Source organism: Scyliorhinus canicula, chromosome 11 (assembly GCF_902713615.1).
Source record: "Scyliorhinus canicula chromosome 11, sScyCan1.1, whole genome shotgun sequence".
Lineage (NCBI taxonomy): Eukaryota > Metazoa > Chordata > Chondrichthyes > Carcharhiniformes > Scyliorhinidae > Scyliorhinus > Scyliorhinus canicula.
The window spans coordinates 34,727,675-34,743,347 of NC_052156.1; the positions used below are offsets into that span (position 1 = coordinate 34,727,675).

Below are 15,673 nucleotides of genomic sequence, written 5' to 3' on the forward strand. Positions count from 1 at the left end.
CTTGACAAGTGATTCAACTGCTTTAGTAACCCATAGTTCCCTCACTCGACCACTTCCTCCCTGCCTAACAGGTACATACTTATCAAGGACACGCAGTAGCTGTTCCTTGAACATGCTCCACATTTCCATTGTGTCCATCCCCTGCAGTTTTCCTCTCCAGGCGATGCATCCTAAGTCTTGCCTCATCGCATCATAATTGCCTTTCCCCCAGCAATAACTCTTGCCCTGCGGTTTATACCTATCCCTTTCCATCACTAAAGTAAACGTAATCGAATTGTGGTCACTATCACCAAAATGCTCACCTACCTCCAAATCTAACACCTGTCCTGGTTCATTACCCAGTACCAAATCTAATATGGCCTCGCCTCTTGTTGACCTATCTACAAACTGCATCAGGAAACCCTCCTGCACACATTGGACAAAAACGGATCCATCTAAAGTACTCGAACTATAGTGTTTCCAGTCAATATTTGGAAAGTTAAAGTCCCCCATAACAACTACCCTGTTATTTTCGCTCCTATCCAGAATCATCTTTGCAATCCTTTCCTCTACATCTCTGGAACTTTTCGGAGGCCTATAGAAAAGCCCTAACAGGGTGACCTCTCCTTTTCTGTTTCTTAACTCAGCCCATACTACCTCAGTATTCGAGTCCTCATCAAATGTCCTCTCAGCCACCGTAATACTGTCCTTGACTAACAATGCCACCCCTCCCCCTCTCTTACTCTCTTACCACCTTCCCTGAACTTACTGAAATATCTGAACCCCGGCACCTGCAACAACCATTCCTCGCCCTGCTCTATCCATGTCTCCGAAATGGCCACAACATCAAAGTCCCAGGTACTAATCCATGCCGCAAGCTCACCCACCTTATTCTGGATGCTCCTGGCATTGAAGTAGAGCTACATAGAAGGGAGCTAGTACCATCACTTATTTAAGTGGACTGCAAAAGCATATATTAAATATTGTGAAACTGTAATTTTCCCACTAGCACCAAGTATAATTATCCAGGTTTTTCTGTGCTCTGGAGGGACTTCTGCATCAGCAACTTGGTGTGCCACTAATACTTATACAAATAAATAAAACCACTCATTGTAGGAATTCACCTTCATAATTCTGAACTGAACCGGGCATGAATTTGCATTATTTTGAGAACATCACAATTAAGCACAACATCATACAAAACGTTAATTTGAAATTCACAGACATCAAATATACACAAGTCTTATGTAAACAAGATTCTTCGGCCATTATAAAGCAGACATGATCAAATAAACTTATGAATTTTCAAACTGCGAATGCCACAGTGAAATTGGAAGATGAGCAGATTTCCCCCTCCATTTCATCCCTGTAATCTTACGATCCACATAGCAAGCCAATAGAAAGCAATTAATTACCCAAATGAGGCACACCAAATTTACAAACAGAGTTGGAGTCAAGATTCCAAGCACTCAAGCTATCAAGTCACAAATTCAGTGATTTATCTTGGTATAAAGAGCATGGAGAGATTATATAAAAGGGTACAACCCTAAAGGGGTTGCAGGAGCAGAGGCCCTGAGGTATATGCACATAAGTCACTGAAGATTGCAGCACAGGCTGAGAACTTGGTTAATAGAGCATTTAATGTCGTCGATTTTATTAAGGAGCTAATGTTGAACTTGAAAAAGACAATAGTTCAGCTTTAGCTGGAGTACTGCATCCAGTTCTGGGTGCCACATTTTAGGAAGGATCTGAAAGCATTAAGACATTGGTGAACCCTGTAGTAAAGAAAGGATTCACCAAAATGATAAACTATTGCCAATGGTTTGATTCTAAAACTAGCGGCATATTCTAAACATTTGGGCTAGAAATGTGTGGCACAGTGGTTAGCACTGTTACCTCAGGTCACCGAGGACCCAGGCTTGATCCCTGCCCGTGTGGAGTTTGTACATTCTCCCAGTGCCTGCTTGTGTCTCACCCCCACAACCCAAAAGATGTGCAGGGTAAGTGGATTGGCCACGCTAAATCGTCCCTTAATTGGACAGAAAATAGTTGTGTGCTTTTAAAAAAAATTTGGGCTAGACCATTCAAGAGAGAAGTTAGGGAGGACTTCTTCCTCAAAGAGTGGTAGGGGTTTTGCACTCTCGCGCACAAGCAGCAGTTGAAGCTAGATCAGTTGTTAATTTTAAATCCGAGATAGATAAGTGATAGATAAGTTTTTGTTAAGCAAAGATATTAAGGGATATAGGCCAACGGCAAGTACATGGTTAGGTGACAGCAGGACAGGCTCATAGAACACAGTTCGAGGGGCTGAATGACCTACTCCTGTTCCTATGGTTCTGGGGATGAAGAACTTCACAAGATAGATCGGGGAAGTTATTATTGTTTGCTGTGGGGAAAAGGCTATGGGGAGTTTTGACAGAGCTGCTCAAGTGGATAAGATCTGGAATGCACTGCCTAGTGGGTGAGTGTGGTGGAGGTAGGTTCAATCAAAGCATTCAAAGAGGAATTAGACCTTTGTCTGGAAAAGAAGAATATGCAGGGTTATGGTGAGAAGGTGGAAGAATTACATTGTTATACCCTGCATGGGACTCATCCAGTTGGGAATGATTGTTCCTTAGTGCTGATTGGGCTGTGAGTTAACCAGCACTAGTATAACTGGTCAGTTGCAGTGATAGCTGAAACTTTGGTGGGATGAATAGGAAAGTGGAATATTTTAAAAATGATACAAAAATGTTGATGCTCAGAGGTTTTTGTAGTCTTTGTGCATGAAACACTGAAAGTTTTTTGATATAAATTTAGAGTACCCGATTCTTTTCGTTCCAATTAAGGGGCAATTTAGAGTGTCCAACCCACCTACTCTGCATATCTTTGGGTTGTGGGGGTGAGACCCACTGGGAGAATGTGCAAACTCCACATGGACAGTGACCCAGGGCCGGGATCAAATTCGGGCTAACCACTTTGCCACCACGCCGCCCTTAAACACTGAAAGTTAACATGCAAGTACAGTAAGCAATTAGAAAGGTATTTGTACAGGGTTTTGGTAAGACACACCTGGAGTACAAAATACAGTTTTTGTCTCGATTCCCACGGTAAGTTTTATTCGTCTTTAAAGGGTGCAACAAAGACTCACCAGACTGATTCCTGGAATGATAGGATTGTCCAAATGGAGAGATTGAGTATACTGGGCTTAAAGTGTGTCTGGTTTAGAAAAATGATCGTCGATTTAACTGATTAGAGGGTTTGACATAGTAGATGCTGAGAGACGGTTTCCTTGGTCTAGAGTATCTAGAACTGGGAGGCATTTAAGGCAAAGGAGGAGGAGGAATTTCTTCAGAGAGTAGTGAATCTGGGGAATTCTTTACCACAGAGGGCTGTGTCGTTCAAGGATGAGATTGACAGAAAGCGAATCAGGGGTTATGAGGATAAGACAGAGTGTGGAGTGAGGATCGTCATACTATATCAGTCATGATCTCATTGAATGGTGGAGCAGGCTCAATGGGCCGAATGGCCGGTCTTATAGGTTCAGGATAAGAGGACTGCCATTTCGGAATCAGATGCGCACTCAGGAGGTTGGTGAATCTTTTGAAATCTCTACCCATCCACAGAGAATATTAGATCTATAGATTTTTTTTACTCCAAGAGAATAAAAGGATGTGGAGCTAGGGCAGGAAAGTCGAATTGAGATTGAGGATCAGCGATGATCTTATTATTAAGTACAGGGGCTGGCTTGAGGGGCCATATGTCCGAAACTGGCTCCTAATTCTTAAGTCCTTATATAACATAATAAATCTGAAGGAATCGTCAGGTACTTACCTATAACACTTTTGGCAAAAGAGGCACGCTTTAGAGTTGCAAGACCCAAATCTCCTATCTTCACTGATCCAGTAGGACCAGTAATAAAAATATTATCACATTTTAAATCCCGGTGAATAATCGGTGGGGTTCTTGTGTGTAGAAAATATAATCCTTTCAATATCTGCCGGCACCAGCTTCGCATAACTTTTGTTTTCATCACTTTAAATCTTTTTAAATATCTGCAAATAAAGAGAAATATTTAGTTACAGCAGTATTCTTAAAATTAAAATAGCAATTGTGAATATCTCAGGATTATTCAATTCAAATATTAATTTGAAGTTATGCATGTCAAGGCAAATGTAATGAAAACTCAATTTATTTTTATTTGAAAACAAAATTCCAAAAGTTGGGAGAATCACTTTCAAGGTGAGTATTTACTGCCTATTCCTAACTGCCCTACAGATGGGAGCGAGTGCTCCTTCTTGAATTCAACGGAGTTTTAAAAATTATTTCACAAAATGCAGTTGTCGCTGGCTCGGCCATCATTTGTTGCCCATCGTCGATTGCCCTCGGGAGGATGGTGGTGAGTTGGTGCAGTCCATATGGCACAGTTACACCCACAGTGCTGTTTGGGAGGACATTTCCAGGATTTTGACACAGCGACAGCAAAGGAACAGTGATACAGTTCTAAGTCAGTATCTTGTGTTTAGGTGGCAGCGTTTCCATGCATCTGCTGCCCTAGTCCTTCAAGGTGGTAGAGGTCATAGATTTAGAAGATGCTGTCAAAGGAAACTTGGAGACACGATGCCGTGCACCTGTCGATGGTACATACTGCTGCCGCTGTGCATTGGTGGAGGAGGGAGCGAATGTTAACGTGATGGATGGGGTGCCAATCAAGTAGGCTGCTTTGCCCTGGATGATGTTAAGCTTGTCGAGTGCTGTTGAAGCTGCACTCATCCAGACCAATGGAGAATATTTCATCACACTTCTGACTTGTGCCTTGTAGATGGTGGACAGGCTTTGGGAAGTCAAGCAGTGAGTTTCTCGCCGCAGGATTTCCAGCCTCTGACCTGTTCGCTTTGCTACAAACCAGACTCGCATGTAGGCCAGACCTGATACGATCAGATTTCTTTCCCTTGTATACCATTGTATACCAGATCCAATAGTTTTGTGGAGCTAAATTTTCATCCTAGGGTCGGGACCCAGACGCACCTATCTTGCATTAGCACCCTGATGACTAATGAGATTTTTTGACAAAATGCGATTAATAGTCAGGCTGCATGCTTGCCATCCAATGAAGTATAGCGGATAGCTCCAGAAGCTGGAGATGCCAATGAGAGATCCTAAAGCACTAAAAGATCAGAGAGGATAAAAGGCCCATCAACATGGAGGCATCCTCTTAAGAGTTTTTATAAACATTTACATTCAAAAAGGTCACAGTTGCCAGACCATTATCATGGAGGGACAACCCCTTCCTCCCCTTTTCGGATGGTCTGGGGCTGCAGTTGTGTACCTATTGTTATGATAGTTTTTTGGGAGCATTTCTCCCAGCTCCCCCAGGTTTGCCCATGTTTTGGCCTCAACAGGGGCCTTCATGCCGTCACCAACCCGCCAACCTACCACCACAGACCTTCACCATCCTATCTGTTTCTCCAATGACAGCACGGTGGCATAGTGGTTAGCACTGCTGCCTCACAGCGTCAGGGACCAGGATTCAATTCCAGCTTTGGGTGACTGTGTGGTGTTTGCACATACTCCCCGTGACGGCGTGGATTTCCTCAGGGTGCTCTGGTTTTTTCCACAGTCTAAAGATGTGCAGACTAGATGGATTGGCCATGCTAAACCACCACTTAGTGTCCTAGGTAGGGTGTTCTTTGAGAGGGTCAGTGCAGACTCGATGGGCCAAATGGCTTCCTTGTACACTGCAGGGATTCCATTCTAAAACTAGCCAGAGGCGGGTGACCAAGTATATTTTTTTTAAATTCATTTATGGGATATGGGCATCACTGGCTAGGCCAGAATTTATTACCCATCCCTAGTCACCATCAAAAAGGTGGTGCGTGAGCTGCCTTCTTAAACTGCTGCAGTCTCTGAGGTGTAGGTACACCCAGAATGTGTTTAGGCAGAGCGCTCCAGGATTTTGACCCACAGCAAGCATGCAACCTGACCACTAACAGAATTTGTTAAAAATCTCATTGGACATCAGGGTGCTGATGCGATGGAGGAGGAGAAGTCAGGATCCTGACCCCAGAGTGAAATGGCGCAGTGATATTATCACTGGACTAGTAATCCAGAGACTCGGGGTAATGCTCTGGGGAGGCTAGTTCAAATCCCAACATGGTAGACAGTGGAATTTGAATTCAATAAAAATTTAGAATTAAAAGACAATTAAATAGTCAACTGTTGTAAAAACCCATCTGGTTCACTAATAACTTTAGGGAAGGAAGCCTTCTGGCCTACATGTGACTCCAAACCTCAGGAAACTGCAGGCCCGCCCACCTCCTCAGGAAAACAAAACTGCAAGTTCACCATCGACTAACTATTATTCCAGATTAATTTTAGTTAATTGACTTTTTAGTTTCTTGCTCCATGGTGGTCCTGAAACCTTAATCTGGACCTCTGGTCCAGTGGCATAACTATCACACCAGGTAAATTCACGTAAACTTCTTTGCAATAGTTAAATAGCTAAAACCTGCCCAACAGTGAATCTCACCAGGAAGCCTGTTTCTTATAAAGCCAAAATACAAACTGATTGCATAGGATTGCTTCATTAAATGTTACACAGTGACAAAAGGTCACAGAAAACAGAAAAGATTTAATAAATGAAAGTCAACCCAATGCTTCGAAGATATCATTTTTGCCCTCAAGTAGCCAAACAGACTCAGTTTGATTCCTTGGTTGCATCAAATCAGCTGAACAAACTGGGCAGCAGATGATGTGCTACAACAAATCTCAGCAATTTTGTGTTGGGGAAGGAATATCGCAAGAGATCAGATAAGTACCCTTACAATCGGTCTCCAGTGAATGAGTTAATACCTTAAAGATTAGAAAAACTGGAAAACGTATCTCTACCAATTTAGCACTTGTAAATTTTTTCTTTACCTACATGCATTACGGACTGAGAGGCGGCCTCCTGCATTGCACGACTCAAGGACTTTTAGCTGAGGTCAGTATTTAGGGTAAAAAAAAAGGCAGTATTTTGCAACAAAACATTTATTGTTAAGCCCACATGGTATAATACTTAATTATTTTAGTTGCATATGACAATAGTTCAAATGTGCACACCATTTGAAATCAAATCAGCAACTTTCCTTCACCCATGCAATGGTAAGTCAAATGCCAAATGTTCCCTTGCAATCACAAAATTGAGCTGCATCATCTGCATTCCCAGTGCCTATTATGGCTGATTGATCACTTTATCTAATATACTGTAACATTTCATACAGAACACGGAGTTTGGCTAGAACGTCCCTCATTAATTGTTCAGTAGCCTCTATTGATCACAAACGGATGCACAGTTCCCTAATGTACAGCCTCTATTTTGCCCGACACAGAGCTTTATTTACATTTTAAACACACTGCATTCCAGAGGGTTTTTTCCATCTAATTGAAATAACGTTTCTTTTCCTTAAAAAGATTTAAAACAGCAAAATGTCATAGCTGAGTGACCTCCCATTAACAAAGCCAGGTATAATATTTAGTAAATTGACTGCCCACGTGTAACTGGATAATTGAAGGAGCAAAAATCAACGCCACTGGTTTTACCTTTTGCATTGAATTTAGTTAGAAAACTAGTTAAGAATATGGATGCTGGAAATCTGAAACGGAAACAGAAAGTGCTGTAAATACTCAGCAGATTCAAGCAACAACTATCAAGAGAGAAGATGCTGTCAGATCTGCAGAGTATTTTCAGCATTTTCTGTTTTTACTATTGTAAATATTTTATGCTTTCAGTGCACCATAAAGTATTGCTACTGCTTGCAGTTATTCTTGCCAGGTGATCTCCTGTCACAGTATGCCACGCTCCTCTGTCTTGCGCCATCCTCATCACATCCACCATAGCTCATATGTAATTGCTCTGGCATGGGTCAACCAATTACACCTAGATTGATTCCTCTTTCTGCTGCCTTCCACTTCACTCTCCAGAAGAGCTCTCTGAAGCTTTTCAACTCTGATCAAATCGGCAAAATACTGACACTTTCTTTTCTGGACGTCACTTTAAGAATTATTTTCACTCTTGACTATTTCAAGCACCTCTTCAGTTGTCTTATGGTCCATATGTGGAATTTAGGTCTTGGTATCTAAATTCCAAATGCCTCCATTGTCTCCAAAGATCTCTACTTATTTTCCAGATTTCTGAGGCATACATTTCCCAGCCATTGGCAGGCATACTTTCAGTAATATAGGTCCTCTTGCAGTGGAATTTCCTCCCCAAACACATCCACCTGTTCCTTTCCCTTAACACCCTGAAAAACTACCTCTTTGTTCAAGCTTTTGACTACCCCCCTAATATTTCCTCCTTTGGCTCAAAATCCTTTTCCCGATGATGCCTCTTTAGATTGGATTTGTTTATTGTCACGTGTACCGAGGCAGAAAAAAGTATTTTTCGGCATGCTGCTCAAACAGATCATTTAGTACATGAAAAGAAAAAAAAACACACAATAAGGCAACACAAGGTACACAATTAGCATGCATTGGGATGTTTTTCTTTGTTAAGGACTCAACACGAATGTAATTTGCTGCTTGCTGCCAGCTTTGGCTGTCATGGATCAGAAATAGACACATTTATGCTGAAGGGTGGAAACGCGTGGGGCTGGGGTGTAGGGGTAGAGTTTCTCACAAAAAATGCCATCATGGGAAAGGGGTACATCACATTTATCCTTTGTGGGGGGATAAGGCAGGAAGCCAAGTTTTCCATGTCCTCAATGGTGGCACAGTATGGCAAGACTGATTTGTCCTTAGTCAGGTGCGAGGAAGCTCACATTTATCCTGATGGCATAGAAACCAGCTGAATTTCTGCAAGTGTCATCAGTTTAGTTGCTGGATTTCTGCACTGGATACAAGTGTAAATATTTCCACTAGTAAGAGAAACTAGAACCCGAGGGCACAGACTCAGACTGAACAAATGACCCTTTAAAACCGAGATGAGGGAGGAATTTCTTCAGCCAGAGGGAAGTGAATATGTGGAACTCATTGCCACAAAGAACAAAAAAAGAAAAGTACAGCACAGGAACAGGTCCTTCTGGCCCTCCAAGCCAGCGTCGACCTTGCTGCCCATCTAAACTAAAAGCTTGTACACTTCCGGGATCCGTAGTCCTCTATTCCCATCCTATTCATGTATTTGTCAAGATGCCCCTTAAATGTCACTATCGTTCCTGCTTCCACCACCTCCTCCGGCAGCACGTTCCAGGCACCCACTACCCTCTATGTAAAAAAACGTACCTCGTACATCTCGTCTAAACCTTGCCCCTCGCACCTGAAATCTATGCCCCCTCGTAATTGACCCCTCTACCCTGGGAAAAAGTCTGACTATCCACTCTGTCTATGCCCTTCAGTTTTGTAGACCTCTATCAGGTCGCCCCTCAACCTCCGTCGTTCCAGTGAGAACAAACCAAGTTTATTCAATCTCTCCTCATAGCTAATGCCCTCCATACCAGGCAACATCCTGGTAAATCTCTTCTGCACCCTCTCTAAAGCCTCCACATCCTTCTGGTAGTGTGGCGACCAGAATTGAACACTATACTCCAAGTGTGGCCTAACTAAGGTTCTTTCCAGCTGCAACATGACTTGCCAATTTTTACACTCAATGCCCCAGCCAATGAAGGCAATTATGCCGTGTGCCTATCCAGCCCCTAGCACTAAGTGAGTCCCAGTCAATATTGGGGAAGTTAAAGTCTCCCATCACAACAACCCTGTTGCTTTTACTCCTTCCCAAAATCTGTCTACCTATCTGCTCCTCTATCTCCCGCTGGCTGCTGGGAGGCCTGTAGTAAACTCCCAACATTGTGACGGCACCCTTCTTATTCCTGATCTCTACCCATATAGCCTCGTTGCCCTCTGAGGTGTCCTCCTGTAGTACAGCTGTGATATTGTCCCTAACCAGTAGCGCAACCCCTCCACCCCTTTTACATCCCCCTCTATTCTGCCTGAAACATCTAAATCCTGGAATGTTTAGCTGCCAATCCTGTCCTTCCCTCAACCAGGTTTCTGTAATGGCAACAACATCATAGTTCCAAGTACTAATCCAAGCTCTAGGTTCATCTGCCTTATGTTATCGGCCAGGGTTTAGAGAACCCCAAAGTGCATCATGGAGTTCACCTGACCCACAACTTTTAACAGATTGTGGCATGGGCAGCACACGGCCCACTCTACAGGTGTGGTACAGCTGAAATGGAAAAGTATTTTTTCAAAGCAAAACAATGTTTATTCTATGAACTCAAGTTAACCTTTATAAAACATAGTGAACATCATAGCAACCATTAATTCAAATACAACCCCCAGAGACGACAACACTAAGCAATCTTTTAAGCTTTCCTTTTAACACCCATAAGACTTAAAAAAACAAAACCTTTAAAAGAAGCACATCAGGTTTGCATTCACTACTGAGAACATTTATAATTCTGAATTCACCAAGTGATCAAGAGATAGTATTTTCATGGCAGAGAGACTGCTTTGTCTGGCTTCAGCTCCAACACTGAAAAACGAAACCAAAATAAACAGTCACACCCAAGCTTTTCTCAAAGTGAAACTAAAAAGCAGAGCCAGAGCTCAGCCCCACCCACACTCTGACATCGCTGCAGTAACATGAGCAGCCAAACATTTCTTAAAGTGACATTCTCATGACACTTATCTGTTATACTTCCTGCATTAAAACATATGCACTGCAGGCCACCAGTCCCCCTGTTTTCAGCAACATCTCCTTGTCTGCTCTTCCTCAGAGCCAGAGTGGCCCCATTTCCGAGTTCTCCCTCAATTTTTTCACCTTCTGACCTATTGCTCTGGTACCCAACCCCCTGCCATACTAGTTTAAACCCTCCCGTGTGACACTATCAAACCTCACTACCACCTGCGCAAAGCCACAGAAGGCTGTGGACACAAAGTCACTGAGTGTCTTTAAGTCAGATAGGTTCTTGATTAATAAGGGAATCAGGGGTTACGGGGAGAGGGCAAGAGAATGGGGTTGAGAAGCATACCAGCAATGATCGAATGGCGGTTCGACCCGATGGACCAAACGGCCTAATTCTGCTCCTCTATCTTATGGTTTGCAGGCTTGTGTTTTGTGGGAATAGGGTTATCGTTGTCAATGCTTCTCAGATGGGAGGAGTTGTTTTAATTTGCTCCATCGTTTTATGATTTTTACTGTGCTTAAATTGCTCTTTTACCTTCTCCAGTCTGGTCCATTTATTTGTGACATCAGCCAATTCAGATTGTTAGTCAATATTTGGGTTTAAGACATGGCAGGAGATCCCAGACCCGTGTCATGCTCCTCGTGTGCGATGTGGGAGCTCAGGGACACGTCCACTGTCCCTGGCTCCTTCACGTGCAAGAAGTGTGTTCAGTTGCAGCTCTTGTTAGACCGCTTGACGGCTCTGGAGCTGCGGATGGACTCACTTTGGAGCATCCGCGATGCTGAGGAGGTCGTGGATAGCATGTTTAGCGAGTTGGTCACACCGCAGGTGACGGTTACTGAGGGAGATAGAAAATGGGTGACCAAAAGAAAGAGCAAGAGTAGGAAGGCAGTGCAAGTGTCCCCTGCGGTTATCTCCCTGCAAAACAGATATACCGCTTTGGATACTGTTGAGGGAGATGGCTCACCAGGGGAAGGCAGCAGCAGCCGGTTCATGGCACCGTGGCTGGCTCTGCTGCACAGCAGGGCAGGAAGAAAAATGGCAGGGCTATAGTGATAGGGGACTCGATCGTAAGGGGAATAGACAGGCAGTTCTGTGGACGCAATCAAGACTCCAGGATGGTATGTTGCCTCCCTGGTGCAAGGGTCAAGGATGTCTCGGAGCGGCTGCAGGACATTCTTGGGGGGGGGGGGGGGGGGTGAACAGCCAGCTGTCGCGGTGCACATAGGCACCAACGATATAGGTAAAAAACGGGATGAGGTCCTACAAGCGGAATTCAGGGAGTTAGGAGTTAAACTAAAAAGTAGGACTTCAAAAGGTAGTAATCTCAGGATTGCTACCAGTGCCACGAGCTAGTCAGAGTAGGAATGTCAGGATAGATAGGATGAATGCGTGGCTCGAGAGATGGTGCAAGAGGGAGGGATTCAAATTCCTGGGGCATTGGAACCGGTTCTGGGGGAGGTGGGACCAGTACAAACCGGACGGTCTGCACCTGGGCAGGACTGGAACCGATGTCCTAGGGGGGGTGTTTTCTAGAGCTGTTGGGGAGGGTTTAAACTAATGTGGCAGGGGGATGGGAACCGATGCAGGAAGTTGGAAGGTAGTAAAACAGGGACAGAAGCAAAAGGAAGTAAGGGGAAAAGTGCAAGGCAGAGAAGACATAGTCAAAAATCTAAAAGGGCGACAGTACAAGGTACAGTGACTGAGGGGAGCTCAGTGAATAGGCCCAGTAATAACAAAAGGAATAAAACTGGAGATGTTAAGATTCAAAACAGAGGTAAAAAAAAACAACATAAGTGTACTTTACCTGAATGCTCGTAGTATTCGGAATAAAGTAAATGAGTTGATGGCACAAATCATCGTAAATGACTATGATTTAGTGGCCATTACTGAAACATGGTTAAAGGATGGTCACGACTGGGAGTTAAATATCCGAGGATATCAAACGATTCGGAAGGACAGAGTGGATGGTAAGGGAGGTGGTGTTGCTCTGTTATTTAAGGATGACATCCGGGCAATAGTAAGGGATGACATCGGTGCTATGGAGGATAAGGTTGAATCCATTTGGGTGGAAATCAGGAATAGTAAGGCGAAAGAGTCACTGATAGGAGTAGTCTATCGGCCAGCAAATAGTAACGATATGGTGGGGCAGGCAATAAACAAAGAAATAACTGATGCATGTAGAAATGGTACAGCAGTTATCATGGGGGATTTTAATCTACATGTCGATTGGTTTAACCAGGTCGGTCAAGGCAACCTTGAGGAGGAGTTTATAGAATGTATCCGCGATAGTTTCCTAGAACAGTATGTAATGGAACCTACGAGGGAACAAGCGGTCCTAGATCTTGTCCTGTGTAATGAGACAGGATTGATTCATGATCTCATAGTTAGGGATCCTCTCGGAAGGAGCGATCACAATATGGTGGAATTTAAAATACAGATGGAGGGTGAGAAAGTAAAATCAAATACTAGTGTTTTGTGTTTAAACAAAGGAGATTACAAGGGGATGAGCGAAGAACTAGCTAAGGTAGACTGGGAGCTAAGACTTTATGGTGGAACAGTTGAGGAACAGTGGAGAACCTTCCAAGCGATTTTTCACAGTGCTCAGCAAAGGTTTATACCAACAAAAAGGAAGGACGGAAGAAAGAGGGAAAATCGACCGTGGATATCTAAGGAAATAAGGGAGAGTATCAAATTGAAGGAAAAAGCATATAAAGTGGCAAAGATTGCTGGGAGATTAGAGGACTGGGAAATCTTTAGGGGGCAACAGAAAGCTACTAAAATAGCTATAAAGAAGAGTAAGATATAGTATGAGAGTAAACTTGCTCAGAATATAAAAACAGAGACAGTAAAAGTTTTTACAAATATACAAGACAAAAAAGAGTGGCTAAGGTAAATATTGGTCCTTTAGAAGATGAGAAGGGAGTTTTAATAATGGGAAATGAGGAAATGGCTGAGGAACTGAACAGGTTTTTTGGGTCGGTCTTCACAGTGGAAGACACAAATAACATGCCAGCGACTGATAGAAATGAGGCTATGACAGGTGAGGACCTTGAGAGGATTGTTATCACTAAGGAGGTAGTGATGGGCAAGCTAATGGGGCTAAAGGTAGACAAGTCTCCTGGTCCTGATGGAATGCATCCCAGAGTGCTAAAAGAGATGGTTAGGGAAATTGCAGATGCACTAGATATAATTTACCGAAATTCACTAGACTCTGGGGTGGTCCCGGTGGATTGGAAATTAGCAAACGTGACGCCACTGTTTAAAAAAGGAGGTAGGCAGAAAGCAGGAAATTATAGGCCAGTGAGCTTAACTTCGGTAGTAGGGAAGATGCTGGAATCTATCAAGGAAGAAATTGCGAGGCATCTGGATAGAAATTGTCCCATTGGGCAGACGCAGCATGGGTTCGTAAAGGGCAGGTCATGCCTAACTAATTTAGTGGAATTTTTTTGAGGACATTACCAGTGCAGTAGATAACGGGGAGCCGATGGATGTGGTATATCTGGATTTCCAGAAAGCCTTTGACAAGGTGCCACACAAAAGGTTGCTGCATAAGATAAAGATGCATGGCATTAAGGGTAAAGTAGTAGCATGGATAGAGGATTGGTTAATTAATAGAAAGCAAAGAGTTGGGATAAATGGGTGTTTCTCTGGTTGGCAATCAGTAGCTAGTGGTGTCCCTCAGGGATCCGTGTTGGGCCCACAATTGTTCACAATTTACATAGATGATTTGGAGTTGGGGACCAAGGGCAATGTGTCCAAGTTTGCAGATGACACTAAGATGAGTGGTAAAGCGAAAAGTGCAGAGGATACTGGAAGTCTGCAGAGGGATTTGGATAGGTTAAGTGAATGGGCTAGGGTCTGGCAGATGGAATACAATGTTGACAAATGTGAGGTTATCCATTTTGGTAGGAATAACAGCAAACGGGATTATTATTTAAACAATAAAATATTAAAGCATGCCGCTGTTCAGAGAGACTTGGGTGTGCTAGTGCATGAGTCACAGAAGGTTGGTTTACAAGTGCAACAGGTGATTAAGAAGGCAAATGGAATTTTGTCCTTCATTGCTAGAGGGATGAAGTTTAAGACTAGGGAGGTTATGTTGCGATTGTATAAGGTGTTAGTGCGGCCACACCTGGAGTATTGTGTTCAGTTTTGGTCTCCTTACTTGAGAAAGGACGTAATGGCGCTGGAGGGTTTGCAGAGTAGATTCACTAGGTTAATCCCAGAGCTGAAGGGGTTGGATTATGAGGAGAGGTTGAGTAGACTGGGACTGTACTCATTGGAATTTAGAAGGATGTGGGGGGATCTTATAGAAACATTTAAAATTATGAAGGGAATAGATAGGATAGATGCGGGCAGGTTGTTTCCACTGGCGGGTGACAGCAGAACTAGGGGACACAGCCTCAAAATAAGGGGAAGTAGATTTAGGGCTGAGTTTAGGAGGAACTTCTTCACCCAAAGGGTTGTGAATCTATGGAATTCCTTGCCCAGTGAAGCAGTTGAGGCTCCTTCATTACCTGTTTTTAAGGTAAAGATAGATAGTTTTTTGAAGAATAAAGGGATTAAGGGTTATGGTGTTCGGGCCGGAAAGTGGAGCTGAGTCTACAAAAGATCAGCCATGATCTAATTGAATGGCGGAGCAGGCTCGAGGGGCCAGATGGCCTACTCCTGCTCCTAGTTCTTATGTTCTTATGTTCTTACATTCCTGATCTCAATTTTATTCTCTGCAATGGTAGGCACCTGTTGATCGCTTCGATATTTTATCTGTAGAATGGCACATATCTGAGAGGCTTCAAAGGTGATTTTTTGTTCTGATGGGTAGGAAGTTTCGGTAGAGGTTTGTTACAAGTGACTTCAAGTTACATCAGGCCTTTGTAATTAAATAGAAATATAACTTTACATTTGCAGCATCTCCTGCAGATACAGAACTTTTCTAATCTTAAGCCCCCACTCAATATTTTAATATGTAATAGTTTTACATTCCATTTATCAGCACAGTAAAATGTATTTGACCAGTTAAAGTTTAATCAGTTTTATTCTCCACACTG

General features: G+C 43.2%; 1 protein-coding gene across 1 annotated transcript in view; it reads right to left on the bottom strand.

Annotated features, from left to right (window-relative positions):
• wnk2 (WNK lysine deficient protein kinase 2) overlaps positions 1-15,673 on the bottom strand; it is a 296,693-nt gene that overhangs the window by 181,953 nt on the left and 99,067 nt on the right. The window contains 1 exon segment of the mRNA XM_038812754.1: positions 3,793-4,013. Coding sequence (XP_038668682.1) covers positions 3,793-4,013 — 221 coding nt within the window.